This window comes from Dasypus novemcinctus, chromosome 4 (genome assembly GCF_030445035.2).
Source record: "Dasypus novemcinctus isolate mDasNov1 chromosome 4, mDasNov1.1.hap2, whole genome shotgun sequence".
NCBI classification, from domain to species: domain Eukaryota; kingdom Metazoa; phylum Chordata; class Mammalia; order Cingulata; family Dasypodidae; genus Dasypus; species Dasypus novemcinctus.
The window spans coordinates 59,655,033-59,677,480 of NC_080676.1; the positions used below are offsets into that span (position 1 = coordinate 59,655,033).

General features: G+C 37.9%; 1 protein-coding gene across 4 annotated transcripts in view; it reads left to right on the forward strand.

The window, feature by feature from the left end:
- Positions 1-22,448, forward strand: part of VPS8 (VPS8 subunit of CORVET complex) — a 294,602-nt gene that overhangs the window by 14,184 nt on the left and 257,970 nt on the right. For 3 of the 4 annotated variants that reach the window (XM_058295485.2, XM_058295487.2, XM_058295486.2), the window contains 5 exons: positions 37-105; positions 12,355-12,485; positions 14,242-14,335; positions 18,221-18,253; positions 19,149-19,203. In XM_058295485.2, the coding sequence (XP_058151468.1) occupies positions 37-105; positions 12,355-12,485; positions 14,242-14,335; positions 18,221-18,253; positions 19,149-19,203 (382 nt within the window). Of the gene's footprint in view, positions 1-36; positions 106-12,354; positions 12,486-12,558; positions 12,672-14,241; positions 14,336-18,220; positions 18,254-19,148; positions 19,204-22,448 lie in introns of those variants that run through there. The other variant, XM_071214663.1, reaches the window with a different exon arrangement.

The following is a 22,448-nucleotide window of genomic DNA, read 5'->3' on the forward strand; positions in this document are numbered from 1 at the left end:
TCATTATAAGAGTGTTCATTTCTTTTCTCTATTTAGATTGATGACAAGGAATTTGATATTCCTCAAGTTGATACTCCTCCAACACTGGAAAGCATACTGAATGAGGTCGGTATATACTAAGGATCATTATCACTTTGTGGCATTGATTTGAATACTTTTTGGGTTAGTTAAGGTCTGTTTATCTAGATCTGCACTGTCCAATATGGTAGTCACTAATTACATGTGGCTATTTAAATTAAACCAAATTTAAATAAAAATTTTAAATTCAGTTCCTCATTTCACAAGGCACATTTCAAGTGCCCAGTAGTCTCATGCAGCTAGTGGACAGATGGATATAAAATATTTCCTTCATTGCAGAAAGTTGGACGGTGCTGGTCTCAATTGCACTTCTCAAGGGTAAAACCCATGTCTTTTTTTTTTTTTTTTTTTAAAGATTTATTTATTTAATTCCCCCCCCTCCCCTGGTTGTCTGTTCTTGGTGTCTATTTGCTGCGTCTTGTTTCTTTGTCCGCTTCTGTTATTGTCAGCGGCACGGGAAGTGTGGGCGGCGCTATTCCTGGGCAGGCTACTCTTTCTTTTCACGCTGGGCGGCTTTCCTCACGGGGCGCACTCCTTGCGCGTGGGGCTCCCCCACTCGGGGGACACCCTTGTGTGGTGCGGCACTCCTTGCGCGCATCAGCGCTGTGCATGGCCAGCTCCACACGGGTCAAGGAGGTCCAGGGTTTGAACCGCGGACCTCCCATATGGTAGACAGACGCCCTAACCACTGGGCCAAAGTCCGTTTCCCAAAACCCATGTCTTATTCATCTTTAGAGTCTTGGTTCCCAGCACAATGCCTGGTATATGGCAGAGTTTTAAAAAATAATGTGTTAAGTGAATTAAAACACTAAATTCATGTTGCTTTTGAGGTTTGTCTTATATGTTGATAATGATTAATTAGTTGATTTCTACCGTTGGCACTCAAATGCTCATACTCTGATACAAAAGAGCATCTGCAACTTTATGAGCCTCATCGCCCTTCTACATGAAGAAAACAAAACTTCCATGATTTATCTTAAGAGTACTACCTCTTTTAAAATGTTTTTCGGAACTTTGATGATGCTATTCTTTTCTGAATTGGCAGATCATAGAGGCTTTTTTAAGGGAACTTATACACGGCTGGTGGAGTATGCCAGTTTTTATGTATTCTGTACTTGCAGACAACTCTTCATCTCAGTCTTCTTAATCTTTTAAAAACTTTCTGAAAGACTCACCTTGGAGGTCTTAGCTTCTGCTTTGAGAAAGACTTTTCTATGTGTAAATCTATTTCAGATCCATTGTTATGTATTCCAAAAGATAGCTCTGTAAAGGTTTCCCAACAAAAATGCCCACTGATACCAGAGTTCCAAGTGAGTTCGGTCTCTGTCTTTACTTCTTTACCTACACTTTTAAGGTTATAGCTAACATTTTATAGGATGCAAATTACTTTCTTGATGAATTGTATCTTTTATTTTTCTTGTTTGGCTTTGATTTCTATTTTTTATATCAGTTTGATGTTGCTGTTACTTTGATTCTATTGATATTTTTAATATAAAAAATTTTCTGTATGATCTGTGTTAAGATGTAGACATTCATAGACTTGACAAAGAAAGCTGTGGTCCTTGAAGGAATATCACATCACAGTAAAGTGTCCTTTATTGCTTTCTAATATAGAGAAAATCTTGTATTTCCCCAAATATGGTGAGATTAATTTTAGTCAATTTTTTAACATATTCTTAATTATTAGTCTTAATCCTTATTTCAGTTATTTTACTAAATGTGAAATAAAAATGCTAGTCTTAGAGGACTGTATAGAAAGTCCTATTTGTACATGTTTATATAATATTTACCAAAAAAGTTTGTATGAATGATATTATAGTTCATAATGATGGAAACTGTCCTGATACAATTTTCTTATTTATGAGTAACTGGTGGTTTGAGAGGATAATATTGTTATTATCCTCAACAGTAGTTTGGGTGCCTGTTGTATTTGGTGCATGGCATTAGGTGTTGGGGTTATAAAAAGCTGTATGACTCGTTCTGCCCTTCGGAGAGAAATAGGTCTGGAAATCGACTTGCTTCACCCTGCAGGGTGGTAGGCAGGTGGATAAGTGAAAGAAAAAGTAATTGAAGTTACAGAACATTATGAATAGACAATAAGGGAAAGGAAGTGTTAAAATGATTTTAAAAAGAAAGTAAAAAGTGTAAATAGCACTTGCTTCAGGATATTTGAGTGCATATATTTTGATAATATTTATTAATGCCAACCTAAAGGGAGGCTGGGAAGAAATAGACATCCAAGATATCTTAAACAGTAGAAAATTAGTGATTACTGAGACTTCCTAGGATCCAGAATTTAGGGCATACGGTAATGTTACTAGGTCCTGTCATCCTTTGAAACTGTGCTACCTCTGAGGTTTTCAGCTTTGAAAATTCATTCTCTAATCATAACTATAACCTTATCCCTACCCTCCTCCCCCATTGCCTTACTTCCATTAAACCTTTTCTTTGACCTCATTAAGACCAAGTCTTTTGATCCTTCCTAGATTCTCGGTGTCTGAGAGTAGTCCTGGGTTCACTTTATTCTACCATTGGATCCAGCAGCCAGGCATTTGTTTTGAACTTTTTTACTGAAGTAAAACACACATGCAGAAAAGTGCACAAATCATAGTGTTCAGGTTGGTGAATCTTCACAGTTGAACCAGCTTGCGTATGAAGAAACAGAATATTATTATTCCCCAGAAGCTCGTCTTGTGCTCTCTTCATTACCCCAAACCAGGGTAATCACTATTATAACTTACATCAGCATTGATTAATTTGCCTGTTTTGAACTTTAGGTAAATGGAAGTATACAGTATGTCTTTTTGTGTGTCCGACTGATTTCCAATAATTTATGTTTTTAGGTTCACTCATATTTTTTTGGTGTGTGGTTGTCCATTCATTCCTTTTGCCTTATAGTATTCTATATGACTATACCTTTATTTATTCCTTCTACAGCTGATGGGCATTTGTGTCATTTCCAACTTCTGACTACTATGAAGAGTGCTGCTGTGAATATTCTTTTTTTTTTTTTAAAGATTATTTATTTATTTCTCTCCCCTCCCCCCCTTCCCCCACCCTCCTGCCCTGGTTGTCTGTTCTCTGTGTCTATTTGCTGCATCTTCTTCTTTGTCCCCTTCTGTTGTTGTCAGCAGCATGGGAATCTGTGTTTCTTTTTGTTGTGTCATCTTGTGTCCCCTCTCTGTGTGGGCGGTGCCACACTTAGGCAGGCTGCACTTTCTTTCACACTGGGCGGCTCTCCTTATGGGGTGCACTCCTTGCATGTGGGGCTCCCCTACGCGGGGGACACCCCTGCATGGCACAGCACTCCTTGCGTGCATCAGCACTGCGCATGGGCCAGCTGCACATGGGTCAAGGAGGCCCGGGGTTTGAACCGCGGACCTCCCATGTGGTAGATGGATGCCCTAACCCTGGGCCAAGTCCGTTTCCCTGTGAATATTCTTGTTCATGTCTTTTTTTCCTTCTCTCTTTTTGTATGTACTTACATAAATACATACCTTTTTGGAAATTTTCCAATACTGCTACTGTTATTGATTTCTAGCTTTGTTTGATTGTGGTCAGAGAAGATGCTTTGTATAAGTTCAGTTTTTAAAAACTTATTGAAGACTTGTTTTGTGACCTAACATATGGTTTATCCTAGAGAATGATCCATGTGTACTAGAGAAGAATGTATATTCTGCTGTTGTGTGAAGTGTTCTATATATGTCTGTTAGGTTTAGTTTATAGTATTGTTCAAGTCTTCTATTTCCTTATTAGTCTTTTGTCTGGATGTTCTATCCATTATTGAAGGTAGTATATTGAAGTCTTTTATTATTAATGTAAAACTGCCTATCTCTCTGTTCAGATCTCTCAATATTTGTCTCATGTTTTGGGGCTCTGCCCTTAGGTGCATATATACTTACCCTTGTTATATCTTCTTGTTGAATTTACCCCTTTATTAGTATATAGTGTCCTTCTTTGTCCCTCATAACAGTTTGTGACTTAAAGTCTAGTTTATCTGATATTTGTATAGATACTCCAGCTTTCTTTTGGTTGCTGTTTTTATGAAATATATTTTTTTCTATCCTTTCACTTTCAACCTACTTGTATCTTTGATTAAATTGGAGAGTTTAATCCATTTACATTTGAAGTAATTACTAATAATGTAGGACTTTCTTCTGCCATTTTGCTATTTGGTTTTTGTAAGTCTTTTTCCTTTACTGTCCCTCAGTTCTTCTATTAGTGCCTATTTTTGTATTATTTTTATTTGAAATATTTTAAGTTCCTTCTCATTTACTTCTGTGTATTTTTTTAAGAAATTTTCTTTGTAGTTACCATGGGGCTTAAATTTAGCAACCTAAATCTATAACAACCTCATTTGATTTAATACCAACTTAACTTCAATAGCATATACAAATCTATGTTCCAGTACCCCTCCATCCCTCCATCTTTTTGTTGTTCTTATCACAAATTATATCTTTATACATTGTGTGTCCAAAACTAGCATTACTTCTTATGTTTGCATTTCAGATCCTTTAAGAAGGAAAAAGTGTAGTTACATACCAAAAATGCAACGCAGTAGTACTGATGTTTATAATTACTCATGTGTTTACCTTTACTGGAGATCTTTATGTCTTTATGCCACTTCAGTCTACTATCTGGTGTCTTTTCCTTTCAGTATGAAGAACTGCCTTTAGCATTGCTTATATTGGTCTATTGGTGATAAACTTTCTTGGCTTTTGTTTATCCAGGAATGTCTGTATCTCTCTCCCATTTTTGAAAGACTGTTGTGCCAGATATGAAGTTCTTGGTTGGCAATTATTTTCTTTCCTCACTTAAATATTTCATTCCATTGTCTTCTTACCTCCATAGTTTCAAACTGATAAGATACCAGTACTTAATCTACTGAGGTTCCCTTTTTTTTTTTTTTAAGATTTATTTGTTTATTTGATTCCCCCCCACCCCCCCGGTTGTCTGTTCTCTGTGTCTATTTGCTGCGTCTTGTTTCTTTGTCCGCTTCTGTTGTCATCAGCGGCATGGGAAGTGTGGGCGGCGCCATTCCTGGGCAGGCTGCACTTTCTTTTGCACTGGGCGTCTCTACTTATGGGTCCACTCCTTGCGTGTGGGGCTCCCCTACGCAGGGGACACCCCTGCGTGGCACGGCACTCCTTGCGCGCATCAGCACTGTTCATGGGCCAGCTCCACACGGGTCAAGGAGGCCCGGGGTTTGAACCGCGGACCTCCCATGTGGTAGATGGACGCCCTAACCACTGGGCCAAGTCCGTTTCCCTGAGGTTCCCTTTGATGTGACATTGCTTCTCTCTTGCAGCTTTTAGGATTTTGTGTCTTTATTTGACATTTTGATTATAATTTGTCTGGGCATATGAATCTCTCTGAGTTTATCCTGTTTGGCTATCATTGGGCTTCTTGAATGTGTCTATTCATATCTTCTGTTAAATTTGAAAAGTTTTCTGCCATTATTTCTTCAAATATTCCTTCTGCCCCTTTCTTTTGTTCCCTTCTGGGAGCTTCCTAATGTGTAGATTGGTATACTTGATGGTGTCCCACAGGTCTCTTAGCCTCTGTTCATTTTTCTTCATTCTTTTTTCTTTTCTCTCATCAGCCTGAATAATTTTAATAGTCTTATCTTTGAGTTCACTGATTCTTTCTTCTGCCAGAATCTGCTGTTGAACAACTCTCAGGAAGGTTTTATTTTTGTTATTTAACTCCAGTATTTATCTTTTGTTCCTTTTTATAATTTCTGTCTCTTTATTGAGATTCTCCTTTTGTTTATATATTGTTTTCCTGATATCCTTTATTTTTTCCCTATGTTTTCCTTTAGCTCTGAGCACATTTAAGATCATTTTTTATCAAGTAGTTTATTGAAATGTATTAACATACCATATAGTCCATCCAAAGTGTACAATTAGTGCCTTTCAGTATAATCAGAGTTGTGCATTCATCACCACCAACTATTTCAGAATGTGTTTATTACCCCAAAAGAACAAATCCCATACTCCTAAATTCCCCTATTATTGAGATTTAATGTTGGAGTGGTAAATTTATTATATTTATATATGTAAATTATATTTTTATATCAGATTATAAAATATAAAATAAAATTTAATATAAAGAAGATTAAAATATTACTTTTAACTATAGATCATAGATTGCATTAGGTGTATTTTTCCCATATATCACCTGTTATTAACACCCTGTGTATTAGTCAGCCAAAGGGGTACTGATGCAAAATACCAGAAATTGGTTGGTTTTTATAAAGAGTATTTATTTGGGGTAGGAGCTTACAGATACCAGGCCATAAGCACAAGTTACTTCCCTCTCCAGAGTCTATTTTCACGTGTTGGAGCAAGATGGCTGCTGACGTCTATGAGGGTTCAGGCTTCCTGGGTTCCTACATTCCTGGGGCTTGCTTTTCTCTGGCTTCAAGGTTCCTTTCTTCCTGGGGCTGACTTCTCTTTCCTCTGTGAGTTGACTTGCCAGGGCTCCAGCTTAAGTCTTCAGCATCACACTCCAACATCAAAACTCCAGCATCAGAAACCCACAACTCTGTCCTTTGCCATGCCTTTTATCTGTGAGGCCCCACCCACCAAGGGGCGGGAACTCAGTGCCCTAATGATGTGGCCCAATTAAAGCCCTAATCTTAACTCAGTCAGGCCCAGGTACAGATCAGATTACAAACAATCCACTATCTATTTTTGGAATTCATAACCATATCAAACTGCTACACCCTGCAATAGTGATATACAATTGTTCTAGTTCATGAAAGAATGTTCTTGTATTTGTACTGTTAGCTACAGTCCATCATCCACCACAGGGTTCACTGTGTTATGCATGGGGCAGTACATCCAAAATGTGCACTCAGTGGTTTTCAGTCTAATCACAGAATTTGCTGTCATCACCATAGTCAATTTTAGAACATTTTCATTTCTCCAAAAAGAAAAACCCCATATCCCCACGTATCCTTCTATTGTTGACTCTTAGCATTGGTATAGTACTTTCATTGCATTGCATAGTTAACAATATTACTATTAACTATAGTCCATAGTTCCTTTAGTTGTATTTTTCCCATATATCACCATATTATTAACACCTTGCAATAGTGATGTAATAGTTTGTGGAAGAACATTCTTGAATTTGTACTCTTAACCATGTTCTTCATCCACTACCTTGCTATGTTATACAGCTCCAAGTTTATCCTCTAGCTTTCATTCCATTCATTCTAGGGTCCATTATGACCCTAGACTACCCCTTTCAGCCATCATCACATATATAAGTCAGCGGTGTTACTTTATACTCACTATAATGTGTTACCATCATATCTATCCATTTCCAAACATTTACAATTTACCTTATTTAAAATTCTATAGACATTAAGCATCAGCTCCCTCAATCCTCATTCAATTTCCTAGTAACCTATGCACTAGGTTTTTTTGTTTTGTTTTGTTTTTTGTTTTTTTTTTAAAGCATAGAATTTTTTTTTGATGTATTTTATTTCTTTTCTCCCCTTTTCCTCCCCCCCCCCGTTGTCTATTCTCTGTGTCTATTTGCTGCATGTTTTTCTTTGTCCACTTCTGTTGTTGTCAGCGGCATGGGAATCTGTGCTTCTTTTTGTTGTGTCACCTAGTGTCAGCTCTCCATGTGTGCGGCGCCATTCCTGGGCAGGCTGAACTTTCTTTCAAGCTGGGCGGCTCTCCTTATGGGGCGCGCTCCTTGCGCGTGGGGCTCCCCTGCGTGGGAAACACCCCTGCATGGCAGGGCCCTCCTTGTGCACATCAGCACTGCACATGGGCCAGCTCCACACTGGTCAAGGAGGCCCGGGGTTTGAACCGCAGACCTCCCATGTGGTAGACGGATGCCCTAACCGCTGGGCCAAGTCTGCTTCCCTGCACTAGGTTTTTTGTTTTTTTCCCCAAAGATTTATTTATTTATTTATTTCTCTCCCCTTACCTCCAACCCCCCACCCCAGTTGTCTGCTCTCTGTGTACATTTGCTGTGCCTTCTTCTTTGTCTGCTTCTGTTGTTGTCAGCGGCTCGGGAATCTGTGTTTCTTTTTTTGTTGTTGTTGCGTCATCTTGTTGTGTCAGCTCTCCGTGTGTGTGGCACCATTCCCAGGCAGGCTGCGCTTTCTTTCGTGCTGGGTGGCTCTCCTTATGGGGCGCTCTCCTTGCGCGTGGGGCTCCCCTACGCGGGGGACACCTCTGCATGGCACAGCACTCCTTGCGCGCGTCAGCACTGCGCATGGGCCAGCTGCACACTGGTCAAGGAGGCCCGGGGTTTGAACCGCGGACCTCCCATGTGGTAGACGGACACCCTAACCATTAGGCCAAGTCCGCTTCCCCTGCACTAGGTTTTAACTCCATGAGTTTACTCTTATTTAGTTCATACTAGCGAGACCATACAATATTTGTCCTTTTCTGTCTAACTTATTTCAGTCAACATAGTGTCCTAAAGTTTCATCTGTATTGTTATATGTATCCTGGCTTTATTTCTTCTTACAGCTGAATAGAATTCCATCATATGTATATACCACATTAAGATAATTTTTAAATGTCTTTCTGTGATACGATTATCTTTGTTCATGGTTTTTAATGTTTTATTTTATTTCTATAGGTGGGCCATCATTTCGTGTGTGTCTCAATCTTTTGTTGCATGCTGTACATTTTAATTTTTAATGTGTTAACTCTGGAACTTAGTTGCTGAGTTGTTTCTTCCTTAAGTTTGAATCCCACTAGTGATAAGACAGAGATTTTCTTGAGTGCCAGGAGCTACCAAAGAGGCAAAAAACACCACCACCACACACAGAAACCACATACACACACAAAAACACACCTTTCATCATCTTAGCAAATTGGCTCTGTGTTAGCTGGTACTCTCCTTTAGAACTTAGCCCTCCTGCCAAAAATGATCAGCCTGAGGCAAAAGTGCCAGGTCCTCTCTGATCTTTTCTTTTTTGAACATACATACATTTCTTTGGGATATATATGTAGAAGTAGAATTGCTGGATCCTCAGGTATGGCTGTGTTCACTTTTATTAAATACTGCCACCATTTTCTGAAAGTGGTGTCAGTATATACTTGCACTAGCAATATATGAGAGTTCTGGTTACCACCATATCCTTACCAATTTTTTATATATTCTATCTCTTCTACTTTATGCATTTATTCTTGTAGATGGTTTTGGTTTGAATTTCCCTAAAGACTGAAGAAGTTGTATACCTTGACTTGTAGTGGCCATTTGTATATCTCTTTCATGAATCTCCTTTTCATGTCTTTTGCCCATTTTTCTATTGAGTTGTCTTTTCTTTTTTAAACTGGTTTATAGGAGTTTTTATGTATGTTGAATATACAAGTCCTTTATTAGATATATGTATTACAAGTATCTTCTTCCATTCTGTGGGTTACCTTTTACTCTGTTAAGGCTTTTAAAAAACTTTTTTAATGATCAGAGGTTCCTAATGTTAATGTAGTACAGTTTATTAGGTTTTTCCATTTGTTTAGTGTTTTTCTGTCCTGTTTAAGAAAGTTTTGCCTATTCCACATTCATGACAACGTTCTATTTTCTTCTAAAAGCTTTATTCTACCTTTAGATCTGCATTTAGATCTGCAGCTCATCTGGAATTTTTTTGTGTCTGACATTGTGAGGTACATCCAGGATATACATACATTTTTCTAGCACATAGAATACTTTATTCTTTCCTACTACACTGTGATGTCACCTTTGTTATAAATCAGTTGACTATATATGTATGACTCTAATTCCACTGGTCTGTCTACATTTGCCCTGGTATCACATATTATAGTCTCCTATTGATTGAAGCTTTATAATACATCTTGATTGCAAGTAGTTTTAAATCTTCCAGCTTTGTTTGTTCTTTGCATTTCCAAGTAAGTTTCAGAGTTACCTAATCAGTTTTACATACACACCCATGACTGTATGGATGGAATTTGATAAAATTGTATAGATTTTGCACTCAGTGTGGGGAGAATTGAAATCTTTACTGTAGCCAGTAATTTTGAGTTCAGTCTTGACACCCTTAATTCTTTCCTTTCCTTTTTCTTTCAACCTATCCGGTTGCCCCCTAACCCTGGCTTAACTCAGCTGATATGTTTTCTTGAATTATATTCCCAGGCTGCTTAAGAAAATAAAGATTTTGATTGACTCTTAAGACTTTAGTGGTGTTCTGCAGTACTTATTTCTGAATCATTTCCTTTCCTCTTCCCTATAGTAATTGTCCAGTCTTTTACAGCTCTCAGGTAACACAGCTTCTCTTTGCCAGCCTAAACCTGTTCTTAGCATACTTCTACAAAGAGAGATCTGAAAATTATTTGGAAATATGGGTCTAAACCACAAGAGAAATGTTGATGCTAAAGAACAGATTTTGGATCATTAGCATAACATGGTATTTCAAGCCATAAATATGGATGAGCATTTGAAGGTTGGCCTGAGGAGCAGCTGGGAGGAGAGGATTGACAAGAGGAGGCCACATAAATTGAAGGGAACCAAAAAGAGAGATGTTCTGAAAACCAGTGGAAGAGAAAGTTTCAAGAAGTAGGGTATGGTCAGCACTGTTAAGTGGTACATAGAGGACAGGAACATACTAACTGGACATAGACCTGTGGACTCAGCTAGTAATTTCAGAAAGAGTAGTATTTAGTGATTGAAATGGGTAGAGAAATTGGAGATAATGAGTATAGACTACTCTCTCAAGAAGATTGGTGGAAACAGTAAGACAGAAAATGGTACAGCTGAAATAGAAGGTAGGAACAAAGCAGTCTTTTTTTTTTTTTTTAAGGGATTTATTTTTTATTTCCCCTTTCCTGCCCATTCCCCACCCCCCACCCCCAGCTGTCTGCTGTCTGTGTCCATTCACTGTGTGTTCTTCTGTGTCTGCTTGTATTCTTGTCAGCAGCACCAAGAATCTGTCTCTTTTTTTGTTGCATCATCTTGCTGCGTTGGCTCTCCATGTGTGTGCAGCACCATTCCTGGGTAGGCTGCACTTTCTTTGCCCTGGGTGGCTCTCCTTATAGGGCGCACTCCTTGCGCGTGGAGCTCCCCTACGTGGGGGATACCCCCGCGTGGCACAGCACTCCTTGTGTGCATCAGCACTGCACATGGTCCAGCTCACCACGTGGGTCAGGAGGCCCTGGGTTTGAACCCTGGACTTCCCATGTGGTAGGTAGACGCTCTATCCATTAAGCCAAATCCACGTCCCAGAACATTCTTTCTTGATGTCTGTTATTTAGAATTAACATGCTCAACTCCAGAGTCCTCATCCCGCTTTACCTGCTGCCTTAAATCGTGGTTTGTTTGTTTTTTTCCTGGTTGCCAAAGCTGAAAATCTGGAATCTTCCTTAACTTCTTCCTTATTTCTACCCCTGTCCCCACCCCCCCACCCCCATATTTTGATTTTATCTCAGTAATGTCTCTTTCATCTTTCCCTCTCTCGCCTTCTGCTCTGTTACTAGGCCAGACTCTCCTCTCTTTCCTTGACATTGCAGTAGCCCACTTACTGACCCTTAATAGTCTCTCAAAAAATCTCACTTTGCTTTCTACTGCTTACTAAATATAGTATAGTGATTAATTAAATAAATGGGTACTGACTGTGCCAGGCACCTTTTAGTTACTGGGGTTACAGCAGTAGACAGAATAGTCATGGACCCTGCTGTCACCTAGCTCAGTGGACTATTTTACAGTTTGGATCCCAGCTTATATCTCTAGAATCATTTCTAACTCCTCCTCTCATACTCTAGCCTTTTTGGATTACATCCTTTCCATGGGCAAAATATATGTTATGACATCATTGTCTTTGCTTATGCTATTCCCTACCAGACTGCCTTTCTTCTATGTGCTTGTCAGATTTCTTAAGGTATTTATTTATACTCATGTGGTCTATTTACATGCATGTGGTCTATTTACATGTGGTATTTGGTTTCTTCTCATTAGTCATTAGCTGTTGGTTAACAAGTAAAGCATCTACACAGGTTGAATTTTAAGAAATATTCAGCAACTAACAATAATCTGCATAACTACTCCTTCCTGTTACAAGAAAGGAGATATTCTTATAGTAAAATCTTTGCAGGGAGAGGTATCTATCTGGTATTGAAATTTAATTCTGGTAATGCTGTACTTTGCCTCTCTGGTCAGGTAGAATGCTTGGAATGGAGGTAAAAAGCAGAAATAAGCACTTGTGGGTTTTGGAGAAACCCATTATTAATGCCCATCTGACTTGTCTCATAGAGTATTTGGAATTTATTGATCCATGTTCTTCCAATTTAGACTGATGATGAAGATGAATCTTTTGTTCTTGAGGATCCTACATTGTTAAATATTGATACTATTGATTCTCACTCCTATGATACTTCATCTGTGGCAAGCTCAGATAGTGGTGACAGGACCAACTTAAAAAGGTAAGTATTAACTTAAACCACACTTGCATATAGTTAAAATATTGAATCATTTAAAGTGTTACCTCTTTTGTAGTATGATATGGTCTGCTGAAGCCCTGCAGGGGAAGTAGAAGGCCCACTTGGATAGAAATAAAATACTTATTGGACCCTAAAGATTTTACCACTATTGAGGGGAAGAATAAAAAGGTGAGAACCATGTCCACTGTCTTCCATACTGTAGGAAGTCATAACAATAGCCGGGGGACTCCTAGGAACGGTGGAGCCCTTGGAGGGAGCACAAACCCGACCTGGCAGCCTACGGTGTACGTGGTAGAAACATGGAGCTTGGTTTACCCCATCCCCTTCTGTTCCCTGCTCACTGCAGCCCCAGCCGCTCTTTACAGTCAATCCAGTATTCCTCCATTTCCTTGGAGAGGGTTCAGAAGAGAGCTACAAAGATGATTAAAGGTTCAAGAAAAGGACTTCTAAGCCTAAATAACTTCATTTTGGCTGCTTTTTACCTTCCAAATTCTTGGAGAGAACATGAAAGGGAAAGAAGTGGAGGAAGCATAATATAAATATTTTATTGAATTCATGTGTAACTTTAATATAGATAAAGTTGTCTGTATGTTTTTCCCCCTTTTAAAATTTTGCCTCTATCAGTGCTGCCTTTTTTAGGCTGACAACTCTTGTGGAATGGGAGTACTAGATGTTAACCTATGCATCACTGCATACTACAAATAGATAACTTAAATGTTTTTGATATTCTGGTCACTCCCTGCTTGAAAGATTATACTGTGTTCTTGTTGCCTTCCTAATAAAGTAAAAATTCCTCTGCATTGCATCAGTCTGGATTCTGTGTACCATTTTGGCCTAATCTCTAAGCAGTCCCACTACAGTCTTCCCAGCCCATGCATTTTGTGTATGTTCCATTCCTCAGACCCACCATGTATCTCCACTTCTTTGTATTACTTCTTATGCTTTTTCATTGTCTGACATACTTCTGGTTGTCCATTAAGGCCAAATGCAGATGTCCCTGTCCCTTCTTTATTTATATTTGTTATATTTTTATTTCTACTTCTGGTCTAACATTTTCCCTCTGATTTAAGAGTTACTAATCAATCCCACTAGCGAGGCTATGAAGTCCTTGAGAATAAGAATCTTGACTTTCTTATCTTTTTTATTTCCAGAACATACTTCAGTCTGGAGCACAGAGTAGGTGCTCAGTAATGTTTGATAAAGTTTAAAATTTATATTTTGAATGATAATGAGTAGGGTAAGAGAAAAGAGCCACTAATAGGAGCAACCCAGAGGAAGCCATGAGGGAAAGTTTGGGAAGGTGTTTGATTGAAGAATGAGAAAGTGGTTGTAGACAGGAGGAGGCAAGAAAGGAGGGCAAGAGCAGGAGGGAGGGTTGAGAGGTGGTGTAGACACATGGGGCAGGTAAGTGCTCTCTAGGCAAGGTTCTGGCGAGTGGTAGAACTGATCGCTTTGTTCCTTGAGGTGGGCAAGGAACAATATGAACCAGTGGAACTGGTTGTACTTGTGCTTATATGTGGTACAAGGGTTGTTTAATACATCTTAAAGTAGGACTGCTAGACGAGGTACCTCTTTTCAAAACAGCTACAAGTACAGCGTTCTCTGCTTTACAGATTTTCATATACTTTTTTCTTTCAAAGTATTGGGACACTGCCTTTTCAAATGTGTTTTTGTTTTGCTTTTGTTTTTGTCTGTTCTTAAATGTTTTTCCTTTTGTTGTTGTTGTTTTTTTTTTCAGGAAGAAGAAATTACCTGATTCTTTTTCACTCCATGGATCAGTTATGCGACATTCACTTTTGAAGGGAATCTCTGCCCAGATAGTATCCGCAGCTGTAAGTATTTTGTTCTCTCTCTCCCAGCTTTATAACCTGCAGTGGCATAATGAAGTAGGTATGAGCATAAAACAAAGTACAGCACTTCTTTTGGCCCGAGGCTTAAGAAAAATAGAATCCTGCTTTCATGGTTTTTGTGTGATTATTTTTCACTCATAAGTTATGGCTATACATCTTGACATAGAAATTAGTGGAGCCATGAAAATAAAGATCTGCTCAGAGTTTTGGGTGTGCCTAAAAAAAAAAAAAGAAAGATGGCAGCAAGCCTAAAAGAAACACTATCTGCCTTTTCTCTAAATTTCTTTTCAGCTTAGTTGCCATCTTGTATATTTGGTTTAAGTAGAGAGCTTGTTTTTTTAGTCTTTTCATAGGGAGAAATGATTGGTCAGAATCTTTTACAACAGGATGATTTTTTAAAAAATTCATAAGTCTTTTTCATGTACCTTATTTCATTTATTTCTACAACTTTGAAAGCCATATACTGTTTTCCAAATGAGAGGACAGCTCAGAGAGACCATATTAACTCATTTTACATCATTCAGTTAGGAGGTGGTAGAGTTGATACTCAAAATTAGGGTTTTTGGCTCCAATTCTGGTGCTTCTTTTTTGCAAAATTGAGGTAGTATTGATGAATGTGGCCAATGTATAATGGCTGAAACAGAATATCTGTGTCCTTTTTAAAAAATGATTTCGAATACTGGGTTAATGCAAAAAGTATTTAATAGTCTAGCAAAACAATAGACATTGATTCTGGAATGTTTTACCAAACTTCCTTTGATCTCAAAGCTCATATTTTTTGTGATTTTTTAATTTTAGTTTTCTGAACTCAGTACACAGATCCTGTATATAATAATAATAGTAATAGTAATAATAATAATATTGAGGGATTCATGCCCAGGAGCTTTGATGTATTTTTGTGTGGAGCTTAATTGGTATTTTGCATATTTAAGTTGGACAAGAAATGACGGTTTTTGATTATTCAGGAGGGTGAGAGAGTGATATAGGAATGGCATCATGACACAACAGCCACCTCAATTTGCAGGTTTATCAGAGAAGGCTTTTGTTACAGACCCCAAAAAAACCCAAAACAAAAAACACAACAGAGTCTCTCCATTATGGGCAATAGGTATGCCCTGACCCAGTTTAAAATCATGAAGTCTGTTCAAATAGAGAGATGGTCAAGCAGTGGAGCAAGGGAGGAAACCTGGGCAATTGTCCTTCCTCCTTTAGAGGAGAGTAACTTATGCTTGCTGGAATGGAAACCACCTGTTGAGGATTACATTTCCATGACGTTTTCTGAATTTAATCCTTATGTAGGTGATGAAATTCATTCCTTTCAAAATCAAGATGAACCAGAACAGTCATTTAACCCACCTGTGCAGTTTTAAAAATATTTTGAATAATGGAGACTGAACTAAAACTCAGACACTGAACAATGATTAGATAAATCTGTTATTTAAAAGGCTTTCTCCTCCCTCTTGAAGAGGAGGGGGAGATTCTAATAAATGCCAGAGTGTTTGCTTTCTGTTCTTATTTGATTGCTATGGCTGAGCTCCTTTGGTATGTTAAAATGAAAACTGCTTTTCCTGTGACAGTCATCATGCTGTGCCTTCCTAATCTTGGATTACCAGCTCAATTTAAGTTGTATGCTTTTCTGTGATGGTTGGTTTATTAACATGTAAAGCTCGTTTTTCTGGGTATCTCTCCTGGATAGTTGTTCAGTCGTGCCTCCAGCCAGATGGATAGTGAAGTTCTTAGGGCTGCCTGCGGCCTTAACCGCCACAGCTTTGGAGTCCACGGAAAACACTTAGGAGAAATGAACCTCATTGTTTAATGTTTAGGACCCTCCTCAAAGAAATGTGACATGTGGATATATTTAATTTTTAAAGGAGCTTTATCATTCACATGATCAACTTAAACAGATGCCTTTAGGCAGTTTTTTTTGTTGTTTTTTTTTTATGCCCCAATGTGTGTATGATGCATAAAAATCTTCTAGGGTGCTTACCAAAAGGCAGATTCCTGGGTACCGCCTCAGACCTACTGAATTGGAATCTCTAGCAGTGCAGCATAGGGAGCTGCATTTTGACAGGCATTCCAGGTGATTCTAAGGTACTCTGGCTTTTGAGAACCACTACCTTAAGGTATAAACCCCAGTACTAAAATTCTGTAGTCTTAAAATGTTCCCCACATCTGTACTATTTTAGCTTTTGAAGCCAGCTGGCTTCTGATTTCATTTTTCAGGTTCCATTTTGGATATAGTTTATGTACTTCATCTGCTGTCCCACTCTTCTCCTTCTTTGTCTAAGACACTCCAGTCAGTTTTCAAATATTTATTACATGCTTCTTAGTTATCGAGCAATATGTTAGGTATGCTTTAGATTATGCACAAAATTGAGTATATACAAGAATGTTGTATACAGAGGCCTTGGTAATTGTTCTTTCTCATATTCTCATGCGCTGGATTATAACTAACTGACCATATTGACAGGTGCAGACATAGAAAAGAAGATGTAGAAGTGATATAAAGAGCACTGGCCATTTACTGAGAATGCTGGACATGTCAGTTGAGCTCTGTGAAACTTCTGTTTCTTAATCTAGAAAGGCAGATATATTCTACTTCTACCTATCTCTCCAGGTTTGAGCATCAACATCAAATAATGTGATATACCTATATGAAAGCTCTTTGTTACTACATGTTGTATCATTGTAAGCTATTAATATTTTTTTACAGCTATATAAACTATAGATAGATACCCTTACATTCATATAATACTTTACATTTATTTCATCTTCAGGACAACTCATGAGGTAGAGAGGGCAATATTTATTATTTCCTTGAACAGACGAGAAGACTAATACCCAGAGTGTTAGGAGACTTTCCCAAGGTCTTATGGTTATTGGCAAGGAGCTGGAACTAGCACATAATTTCTGACTGTCTTTGTGCAAACCCACCTTTTTTTTCTAATTTATTTTTTAATTGTATTTTTTTGAGGATACATAGATCACAAAAAATGTTACATTGAAAAATATAAGAGGTTCCCATATACCCCATACCCCACCCCACTCCCCACTTTTCCCACATCAGCAATGTCTTTCATCATTGTGGCACATTCATTGTATTTGGTGAATACATTTTGGATCACTGCTGCACCACATGGATAATAGTTTACATTGTAATTTATATATCCTGCCATAACCCATTGAAAGTACTGGGAGAGAGTGTAAACTGCCAAGCCCATCTTGAAAACTGACTGAATGTACCCTGCTGGGATCTTATTTAGAGGTTGTTGGATAATCTGCTGGATAGGAAGCTTTCACTTAGAGCAGGGGTTCTTAACAAGGGGTCAGTGAGCTTGAATTGAAATAGAAAAAAACATTTTTGTGGGGACGTGTTGGTGCAGGTGTGATATATTTATTAATAATACACAGTGTAGTGTGGACTTAGTAAGGTGTTTTTCACCTGGCTGGCAAAGGGGTCCATGGAACAAGAAAGGTTAAGAACCCCTGACCTAAAGGCAGGATATCTTTAGCACATTTTTCTTTTCTGAAATCTTTACTTCTACCATTTTGACCCATAGTTCTTATAGTTTATTCACATTATTGAAAACAGCACCTCTTTCCCCTCTCTCTTTCCTACATTTTCATTTATAATGAGTACCCTCCCTGAGGTATCTGTTACAATTAGTAAAATAAAATGATCCACTCTCATGCTGTTTGTGTTTTGTTGGTACATACAACTTTTGTTTCTCTTAGGAGCAAAAATGAAGGCTCCATCTCTGTGTGAATTGATGTGGCTCAAAGTACATGTTAAGAGAGGGCCTTTTAATATTTTCTGTTTTAAAATGAAAATATCTTTTCAAATGCATTTTTTTAAATTTCATTTAGGACAAAGTAGATGCTGGCTTGCCTACAGCAATCGTAAGTATACTTTAAATACTCTTTTTAATAATAAGGTATTTTATTTTCTTACATTTTTATAACATTTAAAGTTATTAGTAAGTTATTGTGAGGAGTTCATAAATCATTTCCCTGCCAGTAATCAGGTTTAAAATTGATTCATGTTTGAATATCCCTTTTTTTCAGTCTATTGTTCCTCCATAGCCTTTTGTTTGAGAAGCAGATAATGGAGTACTGATTAGACTTCTCCAAGTTTATTTGTATGTGGTAAAACCCTGTCCAAGTAAATTTGTGCCTTCTGTGATTTGGCCTCCTTTTTGTTAGAGGGAGTGGAAAGCAGCATTCGGTAAAATCACTTTGTGGTAAATAGTACATTTAATAGCTCTAGACTCCATTGCCAAGCCTGCCAAAGAATAAATCTGTGGCGTGATTATTGTGTAATTAGTTCTCTCTCTTCTCGTCTTCCTCCAACTGCATTCTGAAGCTCTGTTATTAGTCACTGGTGAGGAAGTGGGCTAAATTTTGAACCAGAAATTTCTGGTGCCTTTTGGCTCCTGTGAATAAACTGATAGGAGGCTCTTGTTTGGGTAGTATAAATGCCTCTAACTTTGTCTGGAGTCCTGATTCCCCCCCTCCCCAACCCCGCAATTGCTTTAGAGAAAGGTAGTGGCATATTTTTGCCTGTAATGTTGAACATAGGATATTTTGATATTGTTACCATTAGAACAAATTTAGAGGAGACCCCAAAAAGTTCTGCATTTCATGTCCCCTTTACCCCCTAGATGAAATTGCCTTTAGTTACAATTGTCAGTATGTGATCTGGTACCTAGAAGAAGAAGATCAACAAATTCAACTCTGATTACTTCAAGATTCTCAATGTAATAGCTTACACTGTCATCTTCCCTTTTGTTTCCAGGCAGTGTCCAGTCTGATAGCAGTGGGTACATCTCATGGACTGGCTTTAATATTTGGTAACTTTTCTAAGCACTTTCCTAATTTTAAATATTAAACATACTTTTGGGTTATATGTCTTTTAAACACAGTTTGCATATTGTACTTTATTTTCTTGAACAAAACCAGGAAATACTTGAAAAGGAGCAGTTAAATATTTTCATACAGTTAAGTATTACTTGACTCACAGCTTCATTTTGTTTCAAGTTGCAAGGCTTTTTGAAAAAAGATTTATTTATATAATTGTTTCCCCCCCTTTATTCCTTCTGCCCTGCTGTTTTTTGCGGTCTGTGTTGTATTCTCTTCTCATTTTCTCTCCTCTTGGATTCACCGGGATTTGATCCTGGAGACCTCTGATGGGGAGAGAGGTTCCCTTTCAATTGTACCACCTCATTTCCTGGTTTCTGCTGCACTTCACCTTGACTCTCCCCTGGTCTCTCTTTTGCATCTTCGTCTTGCTCTGGGGCACTGGCTAACCTGCTCATGTGGGGCACTGGCTTACTATGTGGGCATTCGCGCAGGCACTGGTTTGCCGTGTGGGCACGCTTTCTTTTCTTCTTTTTCATGTGGAGGTCCCAGGGATTGAACCCAGATCCTCCTATATGGTAGGAGGAAATTCTATCACTTACCACATCCGCTTACCTCTTTATGAATTTATAAGCTGTCATATCTTTTGACTCTTTGTAAACCTAGAGAGAAGGAATACAAAGCTGAAAGGAACCTTGAATTGTCATCTTATCTGCCTCCAGTTGTCGGTAGTGATTTTTCATTCTAAATCACATCTGAGCAGTGGGTCTTCTAAAAGATCTTTAGGGGAAGAGAATCCTCAGGCTTTCTCATAATTTTCAATAAGTCTTTTTTATTTCCATTATAAATCCCTCTGAACTGAAAATCTTAGTCAATAATCACATTCTTTTCATGGTTGAGAAGAGAACATAACTAATTTCATTTGTATTTTAGAAGATAGTCTTAAGTATTTTCTGATTTTTTTCTCTCATACTAAATAGCCCCAGTTTCATGAATCCTCCTTTGCTTTTAAGTGCAATATTATGAGCAGAACATTTTCTATTGTTTATTTTAAAATTATTAGATAATATCTTCTGTCATTTTGGTGTTCTGGATCTTAAGTCATATGAATTTCTTTTAAATGGAATTTCTGATGACACTGTATTTTAAGAAGGAATCCACAGTGTATTGTAGAAACATTTCCTGAGTATGCTTTGCTAGCAGAACCAGTTTGACTTTGGTGGGCATTACATCTTTATTTACCATATTAGTGGATAACTATTTTCTGTTGAACAATTTGACTTTCTATTTATAAATTTTCTGTTATACCAAAAGCTTTATTTAATGTGATTTTAACACTTTTCAAAGGTGATTGATTTTGATAGTAGTGTTTTATTGTTTGGGGATCAGAATAGTAGAGATAAAGATATAATGCTCTATAAAGAATTTTAGAATTGATTCTTTAACAATTTTTCATTATTATGTAATTGATATGTATTCATAGTATAGAAAATTTAGATGAGCAACAAGTTGTTTGTTTTTTTGTTTTTAAGAGGCACCAGGGGTCTGGGACCTCCCCGTATGGGAAGAAGGTGCTCAACCACTTGAACCGCATCTGCTCCCCAAGAGTATAGTATTTTTTGACACTATTTCCTTGGGTCTGCTTCCTATTTGTATAGACCCCTCACCTTTCTTGTAGACATAATAAATTAGTAATCTTTCATTGCAGTTCCATGAAAAAAAAGTGTGCCCAAGTGGACATTTTGAGGAAGAATCATATTCTGGTTGTCCTTTGTGTGTTTAATATTGCACTTAATAAATTTTACTTATTATTGTTTGTAGAAATCAGATATTTGGGCAATGCTTTCTGACAAATGGATTAAGAAATATACTTGAGAAAGCCCAGGAAAAAATGGCAGAGTCATAATACTGTGAGGTGCTTAGGTTGGGGGTCTTGGTTAGAGCTGATCTCTTTTTTTTTTTTAAAGATTTATTTATTTTATTTCTCTCCCCTTCCCACCCCACCCCAGTTGTCTGTTCTCTGTGTCTGTTTGCTGCATGTTTTGTCTGCTTCTGTTGTTGTCAGTGGCACGGGAAACTGTGTTTCTTTATGTTGCATCAGCTCTCTGTGTGGGCAGTGCCATTCCTGGGCAGGCTGAACTGTCTTTCACACTGGGCGGCTTTCCTTACGGGGCGCACTCCTTGCGCGTGGGGCTCCCCTACACAGGGGGCACCCCTGCGTGGCACGGCACTCCTTGCACTCCTTGCACACATCAGCACTGCACATCAAGGAGGCCCGGGGTTTGAACCGCGAACCTCCCATGTGGTAGACGGACGCCCTAAACACTGGGCCAAGTCCAAGATGGATGCCCTAACCACTGGGCCAAGTCCGCTTCCCCTGATCTCTTTTTAACATCTTTGTTGCTCAGAGGAGCTAGTGTTGCAGGAAGAACTGTATTTGTTTAAGTATTGGTAGATTCTCTTTGAAACAGAGGTCTGGGTTAATAATAATCATTATAAGTTTCTTAAATATTGATGTATGTATGCCTCCTACTCTTATGGCATTTTAGTGTGTATCTTGGCTCTTCCTATAAACAAGGTTTCAGAAGTTCAAATCTTAATAAAGATGCCTCTCTATTCCAAGATCTTTAATTTTCCTTTTTTTTTTTTTGGCTAATGTTTGTATACTTTAGTAGATTATTTTATTGCAATTGTTTTTGTTTCTATCCAATGAAACAGGTTTATTTACTGTGCTATAACTTGGATATTGTGCATACTCCTTTTCCATTACCAAAATTAGAATATAATCATTCAGACATCAATAAATCAAATTTAGTTTCATTCCCACAGTTAACTAAAGCTTGTCACTTATACTTTTGATATTTTACCTGTGTCTTTTCTCTGAATTTTTGAACTGATTTCTTGCTTTTCTCTCTCTCTTGATCTTTTCACTATGGATGCAAAAGGAAAAGGTATTGTAATTTTGGTTTGCATGAGTGGCTCTTTTTCATTTGGCACTTTTAATGTTGAAAGAGAATGGTATCAATTACAGTAAATATCCTCTTATGAAATGCTTATTGGGAAAAAAAAAAGCTAATGGAAAAATTGGATGAAGTGGGGAATTGTTAAAAATTATAAAACAATGCATATCTTCAAATTTTTATTTTGTCTGAAAATATGTAAATATTCATTTTCTCCTAATTTTTCTGATATAGTCCAAGGCCTTTTCTTTGAGTACTTATCTGCCAGTTGGAGGTCT